Genomic DNA, 21,512 nt, shown 5'->3' on the forward strand with positions numbered 1-21,512 from the left:
TTTGCGGTATCCAAAGGGGTCAGGCATAAGTGTAGTCAAGTTCAGGCAAGAGTTCAATAAGGCAGGCAGCAAGAATCAGAATCAGAGTTTAGCAGATCGTCAGGAATCGGCAATTATGAATTTAGGAAACCCAGGAACACAATTCGGCAATTCCTTTAATCGGGCATTGAACCCGTGACCTGGAAGTCCTTTTATTTTAAATTTTTGCGCCAGACTCGTGACGTCATTGTGCCAGTGTCTTGCCCATGTGGTTCATGGGCGCTGCCATCTTGGATTGTACAGCGCCAGAGACGGGAACGCCATTGGGCGCTCCTGACGGATAAACAGTGAGGGCAGTGAGATTGTGGAATGCTGTGCCCCAGATGGGTATATCCTGTGTACTGGGGTTCATTTAGAGGGGTTGAACTGCAAAAATAATGCAAATAAAATGCAGGTAGTGTTTGTTAAATCTACTATACATTGGTAAATATATAGTGAATAAAGTACCCCCTCTTGTAAAATATAAGGATATTATAAGTTACCGAGGAGTTTCATGACCATATAAAAACACGAGGCCGAAGGCCGAGTGTTTTTATACAGGTCAAGGAACTCCAAGGTAACTTCTAATATCCTCATATTTTGCAACTGGGGTACTTTATTTATTATAATACACAAGTTTCAGTGAGTCATGTGACAGAAATGACATCAGAACTCACCGTTTATAACTGATGACATCAGAACTCACCGTTTATAAGGATATTATTTACAAGATATTCATGGCTTTTGTGTATTATATGCAAATCTATTCATATCAAAGTGTTGGCAGACCTCTGGTGTTTATATTTACAATGTTTTATCTCTGTAAGTAAGGAATGTTGGAAAATCTTGATTTTCAGAAATCTCATAAACCACTATCTTGAGTACAGCTTCACAGTTTGCGGTAGAAAGTCATATTAATTTAGTTGGATTTGTCAAAATGTGTACATTCCAATTCCAAAAATGTAGGGTTTTCTGAGGTTGACATGTTTTTAAGGTGTTTTTACGACACATAAATATTATACATTATATTATACATGTGTATATATACATTTATTTAGTTTGTTGCTATTGCATTACATTCTTGCTAGAATGAGAAGAAAACTGGCTATACAAAATACCTTTACATAAACTGTAGCACTTACATAATTGAATAAATACTGTACATGCATATATGTGTGTGTTATATTACAGTAATAAATTTGTCTTGAACATAAAAAATATCTATTTTATGAATAACACCAGAAAATTCCCACAAAGACCGCAACATTTTCAAAACTGAAGATTTTTGCAAAAATATTCAAACATAGTGATCAAAGCAAACATGCTTATATGTGATTATATATTTATATGAATACTTCAGATGCAGGACTGGCAAACAGAAAATAACTGCAAATGCATGATGAGACATCCAAATTATAGCACTTATTATAGACTAAAATAAATTATAAAACTTAGGGGCAGATTTTTCAAAATCCGAGTTTGTGAAAAAAACAGCACGCATGAGGAGAAGCCGCATACTGATCGTACTGAAGCTGTCCTCAGCTAAATGCGCCATGTGTGACATCACTGTCGTTCCCAGCAGTTATGCACAGGTGGAACACACCAGAGAGGGAGAAGAAAGAACCACAGCACACCACAACTTGCTTTAATTAATTTTACCTTTTGAAGAAAGCACTATAAGCAACTTGTTTTAGATTTGATTGAAAAATGTTTTTGGAGATAGCACTTTGTAAAAATCACTATAGTACTGTAGAACACACAATAAAAATGGTGCCTAGACTTTCTATGGTTCAAGAGACACACAGAATTGCGTTGCAACACCCTGGTAACTGTACTGAATGTTAACAATATTGCACTGGTTTCTGTTATTTGTTCGTATTTCCATAGCCTGTGGTGCTGATCTATGCTTTTATCTTGATTTGATGATCCAGTGGAGAAACTGCAACAAAGTTTGCAAAAGAAAACATTCTGAGGGTTTACCTTCCCTTTAATTTTCCAAATTTCCATGTTTTGCAATTTTATACATACACCTGCTTTTATTCATATAGAATAAACTCCATCCATGATTTAGGAAATTGCATTCTTTATTTGCTTGTGATTTGTAAAATACTTAGTTCAAGTGTGTCATATTGTCTAATAATAAGTTACCTTTTTTAATTCTTGCAGGTGGTGAGTCTAGCAAGACACTTGATATATTTTGGGTTCTATAGCTTTAGTGAATTGCTGAGACTGACAAGAACTCTCCTAGGAATTATAGATTGTGTCCAGAACCCACAATCAATGCTTCTGCAAGCCATGTACAGTGAAGATGGAACAGGTAAGCTCATATTAAGAGGCAGTTTGAAGAACTACTACTTTACTAATTTACCATTTAGCAACATTTTACTTTTTGCATTTCTTCCTTTTGCTATGTCAAAAAGCTATACATATATCATAGTAGCATACTAACATTGTAAATTAGGTTGAAAAAAGACAAAAGTCCATCAAGTTCAACTTTCTAAGTCTATATATAACCTGCCTAAGTGCTAGTTGATCCAGAGGAAGGCAAAAACCCCCATTTGAAGCCTCTCCAATTCTCCTCAGAGGGGGAAAAAAATCCTTCCTGACTCCAAGATGGCATTCGGATTATCTGCTATCTTCCATAACCTTATATTCCCTCACTTGCTAAAAAGCCATCCAACCCCTTCTTAAAGCTATCTAATGTATCAGCTTGTACGACTGATTCAGGGAGTGAATTCCACATCTTCACAGCTCTCGCTCAGCAACCTCTTTTCTTCTAATCGGAATGGGTGACTGTGTCAGCTGGAAAAACCTACTGCTAAATAAAGGATTAGAGAGATTATTATATGATGCTCTTTTATATTTATACATAGTTATCATATCACCCCTTAAATGCCTCTTCTCCAGCATGAACAACCTTAACTTGGCCAGTCTTTCCTCATAGCTAAGATTTTCCATACCTTTTACCAGCTTAGTTGCCCTTCTCTGCACCCTCTCTAATTCAATAATGTCCTGTTTGAGTACTGGAGACCAAAACTGTAGGACATATTCTAGATTGGGCCTTACCAGGGCTATGTACAGTGGAAGAATAACCCCCTGAACCTATGTCCCTTTTAATACAGCTCAAAACTGTATTTGTATCAATCAGTATACCGTGTAAATTTTATATTTATGGGGTTATTTACTACATTTTACTCAGGTCGAGTTTTAAATGGGATAAAAATCAAATTTTTAGAGATCAATTATACCCCCAAGCTGCTAACAAAATTTGAAAATACTCCAGCTGCAACCTGTCAAAATCATGTAAAAGTCAATGGCAGATGGTCCCTTTTACCCTTGAAATATGTTTTATGCTTTCATGGTTCTCTAAAGTTTTGTTCTATTTGTGGGTTTGGGAGTTTGGTAGAATTTAAAAAAAAAAAATAAAGTGAGAGTTTTAGAAAATAGCCCCTTGATGTATAACCCTTTCTTACTGTACAGTGTTTTAGACTTTATAAGTATATGTTAATATTAATAATAATAACATATATAACAGAGGGAAAGAGGGTGCCTGGAGTGTTGGGCATTATTGCCTCTCACTGTATATAATGTATCTGGGGATAAAGTGTCCACTGCCAATGTATTTGGGGTGTCATTACCCACTGGCACACCCTCCCTTCTGCTGGCATCCCTGCCTGTGCTTTGGCTCTGCTATACATCTAATATAAATCCAGTGCAAATCTATAAACTAGAATAAACAATTTATCTACCAAGAGCGTGTTCCTATGCATTCAGCATCTCTGTTAAAAAACAGTCCCATTGAAATTTAAAACACGTATTTTAATTGCTCTATAGTGCTCTACAAAGCAACCCTAAAGCCTGCTTGTAGTACATCCATGTTACATTATGACAAATTTAGCTTCAACTGCATTCTGGTATTTTTCCCTTTTTGCCCATTTTATCTACAAATCAATTTGTGTTTCTTATAAGCATACATTTCACATCTGACCTTAGCATTCATTATATGTTTTCTGCATTTTGCCATAATATTTGCTAAATCATTATTCCCACTGTATGTCAGCATTTTTTATATTGCATATATATATTTGTATATATATTATACATATATTGCAGTATATATATTTTTTATAGTTGTTTTTAAGTGACCATAGTGGAGGTTATACATAAGGCCAGATTTATCAAAGGTTGAGGTGAATTTCCAAATGAAAAAAAATTGAATTTCGAGCTATTTTTTGTGTACTTCGACTAGGGAATAGTCCAAATTCAAAAATTCGAATATCGAAATTAATTATGTACTGTCTCTTTAAAAATTCGACTTCGACCATTCACCATGTAAAACCTGCCGAATTGCTGTTTTAGCCTATGGGGGACCTCCTATGACCTATTTGGAGTCAATTGATGGACTTTGAAAAATCAATGTTTTTTTGGGAAAAACTTTGAATCAAATTCGAGCGAATGTGCTATTCCTTCAAGTCGTACCATTCGAATTCGGCCGAATATGGACCTACTCGATCAAAAACGGACCTATTCGACCAAAAAAAAACATCGACTTAATTTCGGTTGGTCTTTTTGAATTTCGAAGTTTTTTCAAAATTCGACCCTTGATAAATATGCCCCTTAGTGGATAATGCAAATTTGTTACCAAAATTGCCAAATATTTGCTTCTATTTTGTGCCATTCCCTGAACATTATCATGGACTGTTTCCAGAATCTGTTGTGGGTTTCAACTTTTCCTCAGATTTGTTAATTAATGTTGTAGCTTTATTCTCATTTTGTTCTATTAATCTCCTGGCTCTCATTAGTTGCTTTATGGACTATTATTAAGCAAACAAACCTTATTACTTGAATAGTGGAGGCACCAGTAGTTGTTTTTTATATGTACATGTACATGATGTACATGATTATCTTCCTGTCCTAGTGATTCGTATAGTTAAAAAATTTAATTAATGGAGTAGTGAATGTAAATGTAATACCATGTTGTTACTACTGAAGAATTTTGATGTAGCTTCAACACTACAGGGGGTTATTTATTAAAAAATAAATAATAGTTGCGTTTTTTCACTACATTTTTAGAGGGGAAAAAAAAAATCAAAAATTTTCAGATTTATTATGTGCCGAAGCTGCTTAAAGTCTGAATCTGAAAATATTCCATCTAAAACGTATGGAATTCATGTAAAAGTGAATGGCAGCTGTCCCTTTAACCATTTCAAGATGTTTTTAATATTGATGATTTTTTGGGATGTTTAACGCTGGTTTTCTCTTAAAAACTTGTTACATAGTTAAATCGGGTTTAAAAATGACCATCAAGTTCAACCCCTCCAAATGAAACCCAGCATCCATACATACACATACTCACAAAATAGCCTTCTATATTATGTTTGTCCTAGAAATCATCAAAGCCACTCTTAAAAGCATTGACAGAATCAGCCATCACAACATCACCTAGCAGTGCATTCCACAACCTCACTGTGAAGAACCACCTACGCTGCTTCGAATGAAAGTTCTTTTCCTCTAGTCTTAAGGGATGGTCACTAGAGCGATGATGCTCTTTATGGGTAAAAAGGCCCCCTGCTTTCTGTCTATAATGTCCTCTAATGTACTTGTAAAGTGTAATTGTTTCTTTTCCAGAGAAAAAAATGAATAAAAAACCTTTCTCAAATCTTTCATAAGCAGAAGAACATCAGAGCAGCCTCTTTCTTTCTCCTGACAACTTCCTTGACTACTTGGTGGTTAGACTGGTGGGAAAATGACCAGCAGGTGGCACTGTTGTAACAAAATTCTTTCCTATAAACAGTACATGTATCCCTTAATATTTTGGAATTAAAAATAAATAATGAATGTACATTGAAAAACTGCTTAGAATAGGACCCTCATCAATTTTACATTCACTTATTTTTAAGGTTTACTTATCCTTTTAAGGACTAGAGCCCAAAACTGAGGCCTTACTAGGGACCTAATTTTTTTACCTGAAATATTAGTAAATAAGCTAAATTTGTGGATGGGAGTTAGATCAAGTGTTTCTGGTAAAATATGAAAGAAAAAAAAACACGTTTAAGTAAATAACCTCCTACCATCCCAAATTAATATGAGGTAGTTTATAAAGTGGCCATAGAAGGCAAGGTGCCCATCAAGGGTCACCGGGATCCAAATATAATGGTCCAGTACCACAGAGAAGTTTACTGATTAAATTAAGGATCGTATTTGAAAGCTTGACTGAAGAATAAATACAAAGAGACATGGAATATTTTCTTATTGGACCACTGTTGTTATTACTGCAAGGATGTCCTTGGTCCTTTAAAAGTCAAAATTATGACTTTTAGGGGTATATTTATCAAGAGTCGAATTTTGAATCGAAAAAACTTTAAAACTCAAATTAAAAAAGACCACCTGAAATTACGTCAAAGTTTTTTTTGGTTCCAATATTTCAGTTTTCAATCGGTCAAATTCTAATAGTTAGAATAGAAGGAATAGCGCATAGTGATTGAATTAGATTCAAAGTTTTCCCCCAAAAAAAACTTCAAGTCCACCAATTGACCTCAAATAGGTTCTAGGAGGCCCCCCATAGTCTGAAACAGCAATTCGGCAGCTTTTAGATGGCAAATGGTCGGTCGAATTTTTAAAGAGAAAGTACATGATAAATTTCTATATTCGAATTTTCAAATTTTTTGCAAATTCTAATCGAATTTGGACTATTCCCTAGTCAAAAGTACACAAAAATAGCTCGAAATTCAAAATTCTAATTTTCAATTTGAAAATTCACCTTGACTTTTGATAAATCTGCCCCTAAATCTCACAATTGTGACTTTTAAACTGATAATTATGACTTTAAAAGTCAAAATTATGACTTTTAATCTCATAATTATGACTTTAAAAAGTCATAATAAGGAGTTTGGGGGGCATATTTATCAAAGGTCGAAGTTAAAAAAACGTCAAACTTCGAATTCAAAATCGAATGGAGGTCGAAGTTTTTTTGGGGGTCGAAGTGGGCTGAATTTGGCTTACTTCGAATCCTATGATTGTTCTTCGAATTGTATGATCATACTTCGAATCGTCCGATTGTACTTTGAAACGTACGATCATATATCGATTCAAAGTTTTTTTTAACTTTGACCTTCGATCTCCCAAACTCCCCCAATTGCCTCCATATATGTTGTAGGAGGTCCCCCATAGGCTAAAACATCACTTCGGCAGCTTTTAGGTGGCGAATGTTCGAAGTCTTAAAGAGACAGTACTTCAAAAAAATTCGACCTTTGAATTTCGAAGTTTTTTCAAATTCGAATCGAAGTATGACTATTCCCTAGTCGAAGTACACAAAAAATAGCTCGAAATTCTAAGTTTTTCACTTCAAAACTTCACCTCGACCTTTGATAAATTTGCCCCTAAAAGTCATAATTATGAGATTAAAAGTCATAATTATGAGATTAAAAATCATAATTATGAGATTAAAAATCATAATTTCTACTTTTCAAAGTCATAATTATGAGATTAAAAGTCATAATTATGTGTTTTAAAAGTCATAAGTCATATTTATTTTGCTGGTCCCAATGCTCTTCTGTATGATAAGGCCTTACCTTGAATATTCAGTAAAGTTTTAGGCCGGATAGCAGGGATGTTTTTTTCACACACAAAAAAAAGAACAAAAATAAAAGACTTCCACTTTGATGAACTCATCTTTCATTTAAAGCTATACAAATAGTGTTCACAGTAAGGGCAGTGAGGTTGTGTACCCTACTGAGTGATACTGTGATGTCAGATTCTGTTAATGCCTTTATGGTTGCTTGGATGATTTCTTGGACAGGCATAATTTCCATAGCTATCGTGATTTTAAGATCTACAGTTAGTTTACTATGGTGTATATATAACTTCCTCACAGCTGGTTGCAAGTAAAACACGATTCATTAATGGTACAGTACTTACTTCAAAATGCAATTTGCATATAGTTCTGCTTCCTGCCTATTGACTGGTCCTTCAGACCAGGCAGTAGTTTCAGGGTTCCTTCAGTGCCCTGTTAAAATAAGCACAGTGCACTTTTGTCTAAAGACCCTGGCACACACACCCCTCTCACGCCAAACACCAAAAATGACGCCATACTGACCTGGAAAAAGTTTAGCACAATTGCAAATGATTTACATCAAAGAGTAAGCACAATTGTGTTAACAATTGTGCACTTGTAAATGATCCCTACAATGTTTTGTTTTTATACACAAACACGTGTGGGAGATAAATTTGGTAGTTAGGAAATCCCATATGTGGTACCAAACTATTCAATATGCTTGTGATATTTTTGTTTTTTTGTCCTTGAGCACAGGTAAGAAGTTGTAATTTGAAAGTCTAAAGCCGACAATTACTTTTTAATGTAAATTTACTTTTTAATGCCTACTGGAAATCTACATTATTTGTACAGGAAAAAATGTTAGGCGATCCATCCAAGGAGTTGGACAGATGATGTCTACAATGGTTCTTAATCGGAAGCAAGCAGGATACAGCTCATCTCAGTCTCTAAGCTCTGCAGTCAACCAGGAGACCCCAATTAAGAGAAAGGACATGGCAATGGAGAACATCATTGTTATGGAAACCAAACTCAAGATTCTGGAGATTTTACAGGTACAATACAAAACAATATGCTTCTAAAACACTTAAAATTACCATTTCTTAAGTATCATTATGATGTTTGCATGTGTTGTGTTAGGGGTGATCCGTCTAGGAGCGCTTGAAATTGGTTTTTTTCAGGTGGGGGGGTGAGGTGTTTTGAATTTTGTTGTGAAGCTGTCTGGGCTGGGTGCCTTACTTGCTTTGGAGTTTTTAATCACTATTTCTATTTCCTCTGTGTCTACTGGAGCTGCCAGAATTTCCTGATCTTCCCTTGTTAGTGCGGGGCATTTGGTCAGAAATTCTGAGCAGCTCGCCAACACTGTGTATTCGCATACTGCTGAGATGACAAAGTTTACTTTGAACTTCGCTTCTGGGGCTTTGTCTGCTGTATATAAGTCAGTGTAAAAGGCGCTAAATACGTTGAGGATTTTTTTTGGTCTCTCTCGTTATAGTCCCCTCTGGGGTGCATATCGCGTGGATAGTTTGTGAGGGTTGTAGGGCTTTCAACTTGCGGGCTAGAATTGTATAAGGTTTCTTTGCATATTCGTAGTATAGGTGTTTTATACGCAATATATAGGCTGCGTTTTCTGAGAGTTTATGTTCTCGTGTCCTGTATTTCTCTACAGATTTTCTGGGTTACGTTTATCTGATACCGCTAGATTATGTAGTCTGAGTAAGAGCTGTTGGGTTTTCTCCTCCCTAACTTTTTTATATCATGTGGTGTGTTTAATCAGTATCCCTCTGATCTCTGCTTTATGGGCATCCCATCTTGTTGGTAATCTCCATGCAGGCGTCCACGTCACATTGGACGTTGTTGAATATCCAGTGCCCCCTCTTTCTCATCTCATCCCATTTTGCAAAAGTGGTCTCCACCATACTGTGGTCTGACAATGTAATGTTGTGTATTTTGGCAGTTTGAATGTGGTGAAGTAATGTAGCTTTAGTGAAGATATAGTCAATACAGGAGTAGCTGGTGTAGAATGAGTTATCTCTGTCAATCAGATGTTTCTCTCTACATGTGTCTAATAGTGTTTGATTAAGCTTTTGGAGTCCCTATCGTGAGTAATGGGACCCTAGTATGTCTTGTGACCTATCTAAATTGTTGTTTATGGTTGTGTTAAAGTATCCTCCTACAATCACTCTGCCCTCCAAGGTTTTCATTTTGTTAAAGAAGTCCTTTAGAATGTTTGTTTGGAGGTGTTAGGGGCATAGACCGAGGCTATTATGGTTAGTTGATTCTGGAGAAGGCCAGTAATTATAATGTATAGACCTCTGGGTCTGCATATTTGTTACTGAGTTGAAACTTAACTTGTTTCGCAATAAGAATAGCCACCACTTTTTGTTTTGGTGGAGGAGTTAACAGGTATATCTGAGGGTAATGTTTTGACAAATGTTTTGGTGCGAAAGTTTTGCTAAAGTGTGTCTCCTGTAGCAGCAAGATGTCCACCCTGTGTTTGAAGTAGTCAGAAAAAGCCATTGTGTGCTTTTGTGGTATGTTTAGGTCATTAAAATGATGCAAGCCTACCTTTAGATCGAATGAGGAGGAGTCGGAAGGAACCCGGAGATCCATCACAAATTTGTCTGGGGAGGCTTGAATTGTTGGTGTGGTGTACCGAAGTTGAAGACAGAAAGGATAGAAGTTAGGGGTGTTTGGATAACAAAACAGTAAGAGTACAAACTTTCACCATCTTCTTGTGTGTGAGACAATTACTGGTTTCCAAAGGGGGATCAATTCAATTGCAAAGCTGTGATATAATTTAAGGCAGCACCCCAGTAACAAATAATGGCATATTTATTTGGTAGGCAGATAAACATACAAGGCCTTTAATCCCTAATATATGTAATGTAATGTAAGTATTAAAGAATCCTCACATACCAAACAAGCAGATGGAGGATAAGCAGTAGGGATGTCGCGGACTGTTCGCCGGCGAACTTGTTCGCGCGAACATCGACTGTTCGCGCTCGCCGAATGTTCGCGAACGTCGCGCGACGTTCGCCATTTTGGGTTCGCCTTACCTGGCGCTTTTTTTTGCCCTCTCACCCCAGACCAGCAGATACATGGCAGCCAATCAGGAAGCTCTCCCTCCTGGGCCACCCCCACACCCCCTGGACCACTCCCCTTCCATATATAAACTGAAGCCCTGCAGCGTTTTTTCATTCTGCCTGTGTGTGCTTGGAAGAGCTAGTGTAGGGAGAGAGCTGTTAGTGATTTGAGGGACAGTTGATAGTAAGTTTGCTGGCTAGTAATCTACTTGATACTGCTCTGTATTGGAGGGACAGAAGTCTGCAGGGATTTGAGGGACATTTTAGGTTAGGTAGGTTTGCTGGCTAGTAATCTACCTTCTACTGCAGTGCTCTGTATGTAGCTGCCTGCTGTGGGCACTGATCTCTTCTGATCTCATCTGCTGACTGCTGTAATAACCCAATAGTCCTTGTAAGGACTGCTTTTATTTTCTTTTTTGTTTTTTACTTTGCTAGTTGCTACTATAAGAGCCCAGTGCTATTAGTCTAGCAGTGTTGGGGAGTGGGACTGGTGTGCTACTGTGCTGCTCCTAGTAGTTCAGCAGCACCAACCCGAGAATTTTTTTTTTTTAATATACATATAATTTTTTTTTATTTTACTTATCTTACTGTTCTTTAACGTGTTCAGTGCTGTTTGCTGTTCTTCATAGTAGTGCACCAATAGTAGTGCACTTGTAGGCATTATTTGCCCAGTGTGTTCTTCATTTTCAAACAACTGCCATCTAGCTGTGTAAGCTTGTTCACATTCTGTCTAAATATCAATAATAATACCGTCTCCAGAAACACCACCTGAGTGACGTTTTTCAAGCAGCAATAATATATTCCGTATCCACCACTGCTGTAGTGTATACGTTGACCTTGCAGGCATTATTTGCCCAGTGTGTTCTTCAAACCACTGCCACTTAGCTGTGTGAGCTTGTTCACATTCTGTCTAAATATCAATAATAATACCGTCTCCAGAAACACCACCTGAGTGACGTTTTTCAAGCAGCAATAATATATTCCGTATCCACCACTGCTGTAGTGTATAAGTTGACCTTGCAGGCATTATTTGCCCAGTGTGTTCTTCAAACCACTGCCACTTAGCTGTGTGAGCTTGTTCACATTCTGTCTAAATATCAATAATAATACCGTCTCCAGAAACACCACCTGAGTGACGTTTTTCAAGCAGCAATAATATATTCCGTATCCACCACTGCTGTAGTGTATACGTTGACCTTGCAGGCATTATTTGCCCAGTGTGTTCTTCAAACCACTGCCACTTAGCTGTGTAAGCTTGTTCACATTCTGTCTAAATATCAATAATAATACCGTCTCCAGAAACAGCACCTGAGTGACGTTTTTCAAGCAGCAATAATATATTCCGTATCCACCACTGCTGTAGTGTATACGTTGACCTTGCAGGCATTATTTGCCCAGTGTGTTCTTCAAACCACTGCCACTTAGCTGTGTGAGCTTGTTCACATTCTGTCTAAATATCAATAATAATACCGTCTCCAGAAACAGCACCTGAGTGACGTTTTTCAAGCAGCAATAATATATTCCGTATCCACCACTGCTGTAGTGTATACGTTGACCTTGCAGGCATTATTTGCCCAGTGTGTTCTTCAAACCACTGCCACTTAGCTGTGTAAGCTTGTTCACATTCTGTCTAAATATCAATAATAATACCGTCTCCAGAAACAGCACCTGAGTGACGTTTTTCAAGCAGCAATAATATATTCCGTATCCACCACTGCTGTAGTGTATACGTTGACCTTGCAGGCATTATTTGCCCAGTGTGTTCTTCAAACCACTGCCACTTAGCTGTGTGAGCTTGTTCACATTCTGTCTAAATATCAATAATAATACCGTCTCCAGAAACACCACCTGAGTGACGTTTTTCAAGCAGCAATAATATATTCCGTATCCACCACTGCTGTAGTGTATAAGTTGACCTTGCAGGCATTATTTGCCCAGTGTGTTCTTCAAACCACTGCCACTTAGCTGTGTGAGCTTGTTCACATTCTGTCTAAATATCAATAATAATACCATCTCCAGAAACACCACCTGAGTGACGTTTTTCAAGCAGCAATAATATATTCCGTATCCACCACTGCTGTAGTGTATACGTTGACCTTGCAGGCATTATTTGCCCAGTGTGTTCTTCAAACCACTGCCACTTAGCTGTGTAAGCTTGTTCACATTCTGTCTAAATATCAATAATAATACCGTCTCCAGAAACAGCACCTGAGTGACGTTTTTCAAGCAGCAATAATATATTCCGTATCCACCACTGCTGTAGTGTATACGTTGACCTTGCAGGCATTATTTGCCCAGTGTGCTCTTCAAACCACTGCCACTTAGCTGTGTGAGCTTGTTCACATTCTGTCTAAATATCAATAATAATACCGTCTCCAGAAACACCACCTGAGTGACGTTTTTCAAGCAGCAATAATATATTCCGTATCCACTACTGCTGTAGTGTATACGTTGACCTTGCAGGCATTATTTGCCCAGTGTGTTCTTCAAACCACTGCCACTTAGCTGTGTGAGCTTGTTCACATTCCGTCTAAATATCAATAATAATACCGTCTCCAGAAACAGCACCTGAGTTGTTGTTGTTGTTTTTGTTTTAAAAATAATGCCAGGCAAAGGCAGGCCGCCACGCAGAGGCACTAGGGGCCGTGCTGCTATGCTATCCTGTGGCCCTAGGAAATTGCCCAGTTTTAAAAAGGCAATGACCCTGAACTCCCAAAATGCTGAAGAGGTAGTTGACTGGCTTACACAGCACACCCCATCCTCTACCGTTTCTAACTTTACCACAACATCCTCATCCTCCACTGCTATGGCCACCCCACGTAACACTTCCTCCACCACCGGCACCCCTTCTTCACTGGAGTCAGAGGAGTTATTTTCACATGAGTTTCTTGAACTGAGTGATGCGCAACCATTATTGGCAGAAGAAGATGAAGGAGATGAGGACGTTACACCAGATTTAATTCTGGCAGAGAACACAACAGAGATGGACATAATGAGTGATGAGGAGGTCCCCGCTGCTGCTTCCTTCTGTGAGCTGTCAGAAGAAATTGATGCATCTGAGGAGAATGATGATGAGGAGATTGATGTTTTGTGGGTGACCAGTAGAAGAGAGCAAGAGGAGGATAGTTCAGATGGAGAGACGGAGAGTCAGAGAGGCAGGAGGAGAATAAGACTTGGAAGAAGCAGGGAGGACAGCTCGCAGGGAACAGTAGGGCAACAACATGTATCGGCACCTGTGGTCAGCCGGCCAACGCACCCGCCATTGCCGCCAACGCCGCCAACTTCTACTGTTACTGCCAGATTGCCAGCTTCAAAAAGGTCAGCAGTGTGGGATTTTTTTAATGTGCGTGTCTCTGACAAATGCGTTGTAATTTGCAATGAGTGCAGTCAGAAACTGAGTCTTGGGAAGCCCAACAGCCACATAGGTACAACTTCTATGCGAAGGCACATGAACGGCAAGCACAAAGCACTTTGGGAGCAACACCTCAAAGGCAACAGGCAAACTAAAAGCCACCCTCCTTCTGGTCCAGCATCTTACTGCTCTACCTCTGCTGTCCTTGACCCGTCTGAACCACCCTCCACTCCGCCTTCCACCTTGACCACCAGTTCCCATTCCCAGTCATCTGCCCCCAGCCAAGTTTCTGTGAGGGCCATGTTTGAGCGTAAGAAGCCAATGTCTGCGAGTCACCCCCTTGCCCGGCGTCTGACAGCTGGCTTGTCTGCACTCTTAGCCCGCCAGCTTTTACCATACCAGCTGGTGGACTCTGAGGCCTTCCGCAAATTTGTAGCAATTGGGACACCGCAGTGGAAGGTACCCAGCCGCAATTTTTTTTCAAAAAAGGGAATACCACACCTGTACCACCATGTGCAGAGCCAAGTCACCGCATCTCTGTCACTTAGTGTTGGGCCAAAGGTCCATATGACTACTGACGCATGGTCCTCCAAGCATGGTCAGGGCAGGTATGTCACCTACACTGCCCACTGGGTGAACTTGGTAATGGCTGGGAAGCAGGGAATGTGTGGCTCAACAACGACAGTGGAGTTGGTGTCACCGCCACGGATTGCACGCGGTTCTGCCACCACCTCTACTCCTCCTTCGCTCTCTACCTCGTCTTCTTCCTCTTCTTCCTCCTCTGCTGCTGGGTCCTCCTCCTCCACACCTGTGCACCCCCAGCTCCCCCTAGGCTATGCGACGTGCCAGGTACGCCGTTGTCATGCTGTCTTGGGGATGACGTGCCTGGAAAGCAGAAACCATACCGGATCTGTACTCCTGTCATCTCTGCAGTCACAGGCCGATCAGTGGCTGACCCCACACCAACTGAAGATCGGAAAAGTGGTGCGTGACAATGGAAGCAATCTGTTGGCAGCACTGAGACTGGGCAATTTAACACATGTGCCCTGCATGGCACATGTTCTGAATTTAATAGTCCAACGTTTTGTCTCAAAGTACCCAGGATTCCAGGACGTTCTCAGGCAGTCCAGGAAGGTGTCGGCCCATTTCAGACGTTCCTATACAGCCATGGCACGCCTTGCTGACATTCAGCAGCGGTACAACATGCCAGTCAGGCGTTTGATTTGCGACAGCCAGACTCGCTGGAATTCAGCGCTCCTCATGTTGGAACGTCTGCTGCAACAACAAAGAGCCGTCAACGAATACCTGTTTGAACTGGGTGGTAGGACTGGATCTGCAGAGCTGGGGATTTTTTTCCCCCGTTACTGGGTGCTTATGCGCGATGCCTGCAGGCTCATGCGCCCTTTTGAAGAGGTTACAAATATGGTCAGTCGCACCGAAGGCACCATCAGCGACCTAATACCCTTTGCTTTCTTCCTGGAGCGTGCCGTGCGACGAGTGACAGATGAGGCTGTAGACCAGCGTGACGAGGAGCAGGAAGCGCACGATTTCTGGTCGGAATCACCAGAACGAACCCAGGCACCTGCTGCAACGCAGGGAGAGGTGTCAGAAGTGGAGTCAGAGGAGGAAGGTGGCTTTGTGGAGGAGGAGGACCAACAGGAGCAGGCTTCACAGGGGGCTAGTGGTGACCTTTTGGGGACCCCTGGTCTTGTACGTGGCTGGGGGGAGGAGACCGTGGATGATGCAGTCCTTGATAACGAGGAAGCGGAGATGGATACCTCTGCATCCAACCTTGTGAGAATGGGGTCTTTCATGCTGTCATGCCTGTTGAAGGACCCCCGTATCAAGAGGCTTAAGGAGAAGGACCTGTACTGGGTCGCGACTCTACTAGACCCTCGGTACAAGCATAAAGTGGCAGAAATGTTACCAACATACCACAAGTCTGAAAGGATGCTGCATTTACAAACCAGCCTGCAAAACATGTTGTACAATGCTTTTAAGGGTGATGTCACTTCAGGAACTCATCAACATTCCAGGGGCAGAGGTGCCAGTAATCCTGCCACGAGCGCACCTGCAAGGACAAAGCACTTTGGCCACTCTGTAACGTCAGACATGCAAATGTTTTTTTGTCCAAGGCAGCGCCAGAACCCTTCTGGATCCACCCTCAAAGAACGCCTCAACCGGCAGGTAGCGGACTACCTGGCATTAACTGCAGATATCGACACTCTGAGGAGCGATGAACCCCTGGACTACTGGGTGCGCAGGCTTGATCTGTGGCCAGAGCTGTCACAATTTGCCATGAACCTCTTGTCTTGCCCCGCCTCAAGTGTCCTCTCAGAAAGGACCTTCAGTGCAGCAGGAGGGATTGTAACTGAGAAGAGAACTCGCCTAGGTCACAAAAGTGTGGATTACCTGACCTTTATTAAAATGAATGAGGGGTGGATCTCGGAGGGTTACTGCACGCCGGAAGACTTGTTCTGAGTTTCTGACTCCCCATGCAGCTGTCCTTCTCTGCACGCCTCATGACTCCACACACAGCTGTCCTTTAGCGTCCTCCTCCCTCCACCACCGTTACAAACTAGGGTGCAAACCCTACTGGTTTAATTTGAATCCAGGTAAATCCTGAGTTTTTCTGACCTCTGTGCTTCAGTGGCTGCGACAAAAAAAAATGAATATTTTCAGCATTTATATGGCATATTGTTTCTGGCCTCTGTGCTTCAGTGGCTGCGACAAAAATAAATGAATATTTTCAGCATTTATATGGCATATTTTTTCTGGCCTCTGTGCTTCAGTGGCTGTGACAAAAAAAAAAGAATATTTTCAGCATTTATACGGCATATTGTTTCTGGCCTCTGTGCTTCAGTGGCTGTGACAAAAAAAATGAATATTTTCAGCATTTATATGGCATATTGTTTCTGGCCTCTGTGCTTCAGTGGCTGCGACAAAAATAAATGAATATTTTCATCATTTGTATGGCATATTTTTTCTGGCCTCTGTGCTGCAGTGGCTGTGACAAAAAAAAATGAATATTTTCAGCATTTATATGGCATATTGTTTCTGGCCTCTGTGCTTCAGTGGCTGTGACAAAAAAAATGAATATTTTCAGCATTTATATGGCATATTGTTTCTGGCCTCTGTGCTTCAGTGGCTGCGACAAAAATAAATGAATATTTTCATCATTTGTATGGCATATTTTTTCCGGCCTCTGTGCTGCAGTGGCTGTGACAAAAAAAAAATGAATATTTTCAGCATTTATATGGCATATTGTTTCTGGCCTCTGTGCTTCAGTGGCTGCGACAAAAATAAATGAATATTTTCAGCATTTATATGGCATATTTTTTCTGGCCTCTGTGCTTCAGTGGCTGTGACAAAAAAAAATGAATATTTTCAGCATTTATATGGCATATTGTTTCTGGCCTCTGTGCTTCAGTGGCTGCGACAAAAATAAATGAATATTTTCAGCATTTATATGGCATATTTTTCCTGGCCTCTGTGCTGCAGTGGCTGCGACAAAAAAAAATGAATATTGTTTGCATTTATATGGCATATTTTTTCTGGCCTCTGTGCTGCAGTGGCTGCGACAAAAAAAAATTAATATTGTTTGCATTTATATGGCATATTTTTCCTGGCCTCTGTGCTGCAGTGGCTGCGACAAAAAAAAATTAATATTGTTTGCATTTATATGGCATATTTTTTCTGGCCTCTGTGCTGCAGTGGCTGCGACAAAAAAAAAAGAATATTTTCAGCATTTATATGGCATATTGTTTCTGGCCTTCTGGTTCAGTGGCTGCGACAAAAAAAACATAATTTTTCAGGAAAGTACACATGCCTAATTTTTCAGGGTTCTGCAACAGTGGCAAAATCGCATCTTTTATGGTCACCGCAGGTGATCAATAAAGTAGACCAAAACTGGGCCCACACTGCAGAATCAGTGTTTTTTGGTTCACTTCACTGTACATTGAATTACCTCTGCCTGACCGTGCACGTGCGCACAAGCACGGTGACTGCTAAACACAGCACTACAGAAATATTGCCACCAACAGGACGAACATCCTGGAGGTGACAAGCTCAACTAGTAATTAACAACTATCATTTGCTCACTTGACGGTATCATTCATTAAAGCTCTTTGCGTTTTTTTGCGTTGCAGTAAGCGCCGCGTTTCGTCTTTGCGTGTGAACAGGCTGTAACCTTTACATGTAGACGCCGGACGTTTTAAAGCATTTTATTACACAGGTTTAGAAATGTAGTGTGATTTCTGCCCTTTACAGCACAAAACGCAGCGCTGTGTCAACAATGTATTTTTCCGATACATTTTTGCCCTTGATCCCCCTCTGGCATGCCACTGTCCAGGTCATTGCACCCTTTAAAATAATTTTTCTGGCCAGAAATGTCTTTTCTAGCTTTTAAAATTCGCCTTCCCATTGAAGTCTATGGGGTTCGCGACGTTCGCGAACCGTTCGCATTTTTGACGCAAGTTCGCGAATATGTCCGCAAACTTTTTTTCCGACGTTCGCTACATCCCTAATAAGCAGCTGCTTTGTCTGTTGGCCCCTTGCAACTGCCCGTGCACTGCTGTCTGAGGCAAGGTTCTAACCTTGCCTCATGGCAGGAGTGGTCCTGGCCCTGATCACCAGCAGAAACAACCATCCTGGGTAAAGCTCAGTCACACCTACTGAGATTTTCAGTGTGAAATCTTGTGATTACATCACTAGTCTCTAGGTAGGGATTTTATTCTACGGACACTAGTCAGCAGCACCCCTCTGCCCCTCCCCCATGCGAGCTCCTTAGGCTCATCGGACAATTAGTAATAGGCACATTGTTCAGGAGGATTTTTATTTTAATTTTAATTAGATTTTTTTTTGGAGGGGAATTTCTTTAGGAAAATAGGATTCTCCTCAAGCTTTGATGAAAATCTGCCCCTGCCTGTACTACACTTGATCATAGCCAAAAGTATTAAATTAGTCAAATTCCTTCTGTCTAATCTATTTTTGTACCCATGTTGAATATAAACTAAGTCATTAGCAACAAAGGAATAGAAAGGGTAATAACTTATACAGGGCATTTTTCCCTTTACAGCTATCGAGGAATTAAAGTATGCTGGGGTATACTGTATTGCCTTTGATGGTGTTTTTAAAACGACTGTACATTATGCTAAACTGTGTCTTGCAAATGTGGGGCAGCTATTCAAAGTTGAAAAAGGAGAAAAGACACAGGATACACAGCAGATAACAGATAAGCTCTGTAGTGGTATAATGGAAATTTACAGAAATTATCTGTTATCCACTGTGTGCCCTGTGCTTGAATGGCTACTCCCATGGCTACACAGGAGTAGTGGTGAAAGGCAACAGTACATAATATTGCTATTCCTTTAAAACACTTTTCCCCCAGCAAACTCACATTTTAATAGATAAGGCACTTATGGGGGAATGTAGTAAAAGTTTCAAAAAGCAAAACAATTCGCACCAATAAGAATAAAAATCCACATCTTGCAATGTAATATTGTTCCTTAAACTGTTATTGCATTGCAAATTTTAATTGCGCACTCTTAAGTAGTGCTTGAAGGTGTCGTAATCCTTTGGAGCTAACATAACGACTTTTTTTAGTAAGAAGTTTTATTACATTTACTGCACTTTGGCGCAAACTATAAAATTCGCATACGGTCTTCCACTGTCAGAAGTGGGCGCTAAACAGTTTCCAGGTTCGCAAAAGCTATATTAAATTCGCGCAAAGCAAAATTTGTTCACGCAAAGGCATAACATTTCGCATTGCGAATAGTTTTTCCATTACCGACTTTTATTACATTCCCCCATTAGTCTCTAGGCTAACTAGTAAATACCAGAACAGTTTTTCTTATGTACAGGATTTTTATTTACTGTCAAGTGCTTATTATTAAGCATTAACTAATATACCTATGTTGTTTTTTTTTGTTCTGTTACAAGTTCATCCTCAATGTAAGACTGGACTATAGAATATCATATCTTCTGTCTGTGTTCAAGAAGGAATTTGTTGAGGTGTTCCCTATGCAGGACAATGCAGCAGATGGAACAGCTCCAGCTTTTGATTCCACAAGTAATTTATATGTCACTGTCATGTCTATCTATACCAAAGGTATTTTTGGTTATCATATTGCCAATGCCAAGAAACGCACAAATAAACAGCAAAATAATTTGTGACAGAGGTGCTAGTGAACCACTCAGAAAATATTTTACCTGTTTTTTTCTTTCTCTTTTACTATCCTTGCCTTTTTTACTCAACAAATACATGTAAGAACTACCAATTTTTCTAATATTTATTTTATTTTAGGGGCATTTACTGGGGAGGTAATATAGTAATATAGTAGATGAGATTGAAAAAAAAATGTCCGTCAAGGTCAAACTAAGTGGAAATCTGCCTAACCACTAGTGGATGCAGAGAAATGCTAAAACGTACAGCCTCTCCAATTTGCTTCATAGGAGGAATACATTAATTATTCTTAAAAGCATTCTCTGTCTGTATTGATAGGTCGTGGGTTGGGGGAGAGAGGGGTATCTACCAATTTGCAAGCCACCAGGATTTTTCACACAGTGAGTGAGGAGCAAAGTTCTTTCCCTCACCAAAAGGAAACACAATGGGGCGGGAAAATCAAACCATTCTCCCACATACACAATCTGTCCTCCTGCTGTAGCTCTTCTGCTTTCTGCTTCCCCAAGTTTCATTTCTTCTGCCTAATACAGGCTCCTGCTTGCTCTGCGCCCCCAGGTGGTAAAAAACAAGTGCTGGCTCTAATAATATTTCTGCCACAGGGATTTGTTATAAATATTCTTCCAGACAGGGACGCTCCACAGGGCAATTCTCTATGGGGACCAAAGTCCTGAAACAGGACCTGTCCCTGTGGGACGGGGACGGATGGTCAGCTTACTGCAAGCTCACTTAACAGTTATGTCCCATGTGACCCCCTTAAAGTTGCTGACTAACTCAGAGTTAGAGAGCTGAAAAGCAGGATGTTACATTGTGTTCTATTATGTTAGACATCGGCTCACTCTAGCCTTTTTTAGAAACGTATATTAATTTTACACGGTCTTTCTGCTACTTACATTTGGAATGCCATCTCTGAATTTCTCCCCAATCTCTTCAGAAATAGACTTTGACTACCTCTTGGATTACTTGCATACCCCCCAAACTTGGAATTGGCACTGATGTCAACCATTGTAACCTGCAGCACTTAATATGCTCCTGTTTGTGTCTGTACATTACCCTCCCATTTGGATGTAAGCTCTATGGAGCAGTGACCTTCATCCTCTTGTCTCTTTGATGCTTGGCTTAGGGGAACTGGAATTTGTATTTATTTGTATTTTGGGAATTGACTCAAATGGTAGCCTTAAATAGAAATTACAATTGGGAAAAGGAACAAGAACTATTCCTATTAACTAAAAGAAATTCCCTAAGATAGCGTAACCCGCAAGGGTATAATTCAGTTGCAGAATTGGAAGAAAGATAGACAACCCTTTTTTTGGAGTCTTTGTTACA

The 21,512-nt window shown here is 40.0% G+C and overlaps 1 protein-coding gene across 4 annotated transcripts in view; it reads left to right on the forward strand.

Moving 5' to 3' along the window:
- Nucleotides 1–21,512, forward strand: part of LOC108709441 (inositol 1,4,5-trisphosphate receptor type 3) — a 187,013-nt gene that overhangs the window by 72,639 nt on the left and 92,862 nt on the right. For all 4 annotated transcript variants that reach the window (XM_041583821.1, XM_018249260.2, XM_018249263.2 and 1 more), the window contains 3 exons: nucleotides 2,185–2,335; nucleotides 8,423–8,622; nucleotides 19,946–20,075. In XM_041583821.1, coding sequence (XP_041439755.1) covers nucleotides 2,185–2,335; nucleotides 8,423–8,622; nucleotides 19,946–20,075 — 481 coding nt within the window. The remainder of the gene's footprint in view (nucleotides 1–2,184; nucleotides 2,336–8,422; nucleotides 8,623–19,945; nucleotides 20,076–21,512) is intronic.

This window comes from Xenopus laevis, chromosome 2S (assembly GCF_017654675.1).
Source record: "Xenopus laevis strain J_2021 chromosome 2S, Xenopus_laevis_v10.1, whole genome shotgun sequence".
NCBI classification, from domain to species: Eukaryota; Metazoa; Chordata; class Amphibia; order Anura; family Pipidae; genus Xenopus; species Xenopus laevis.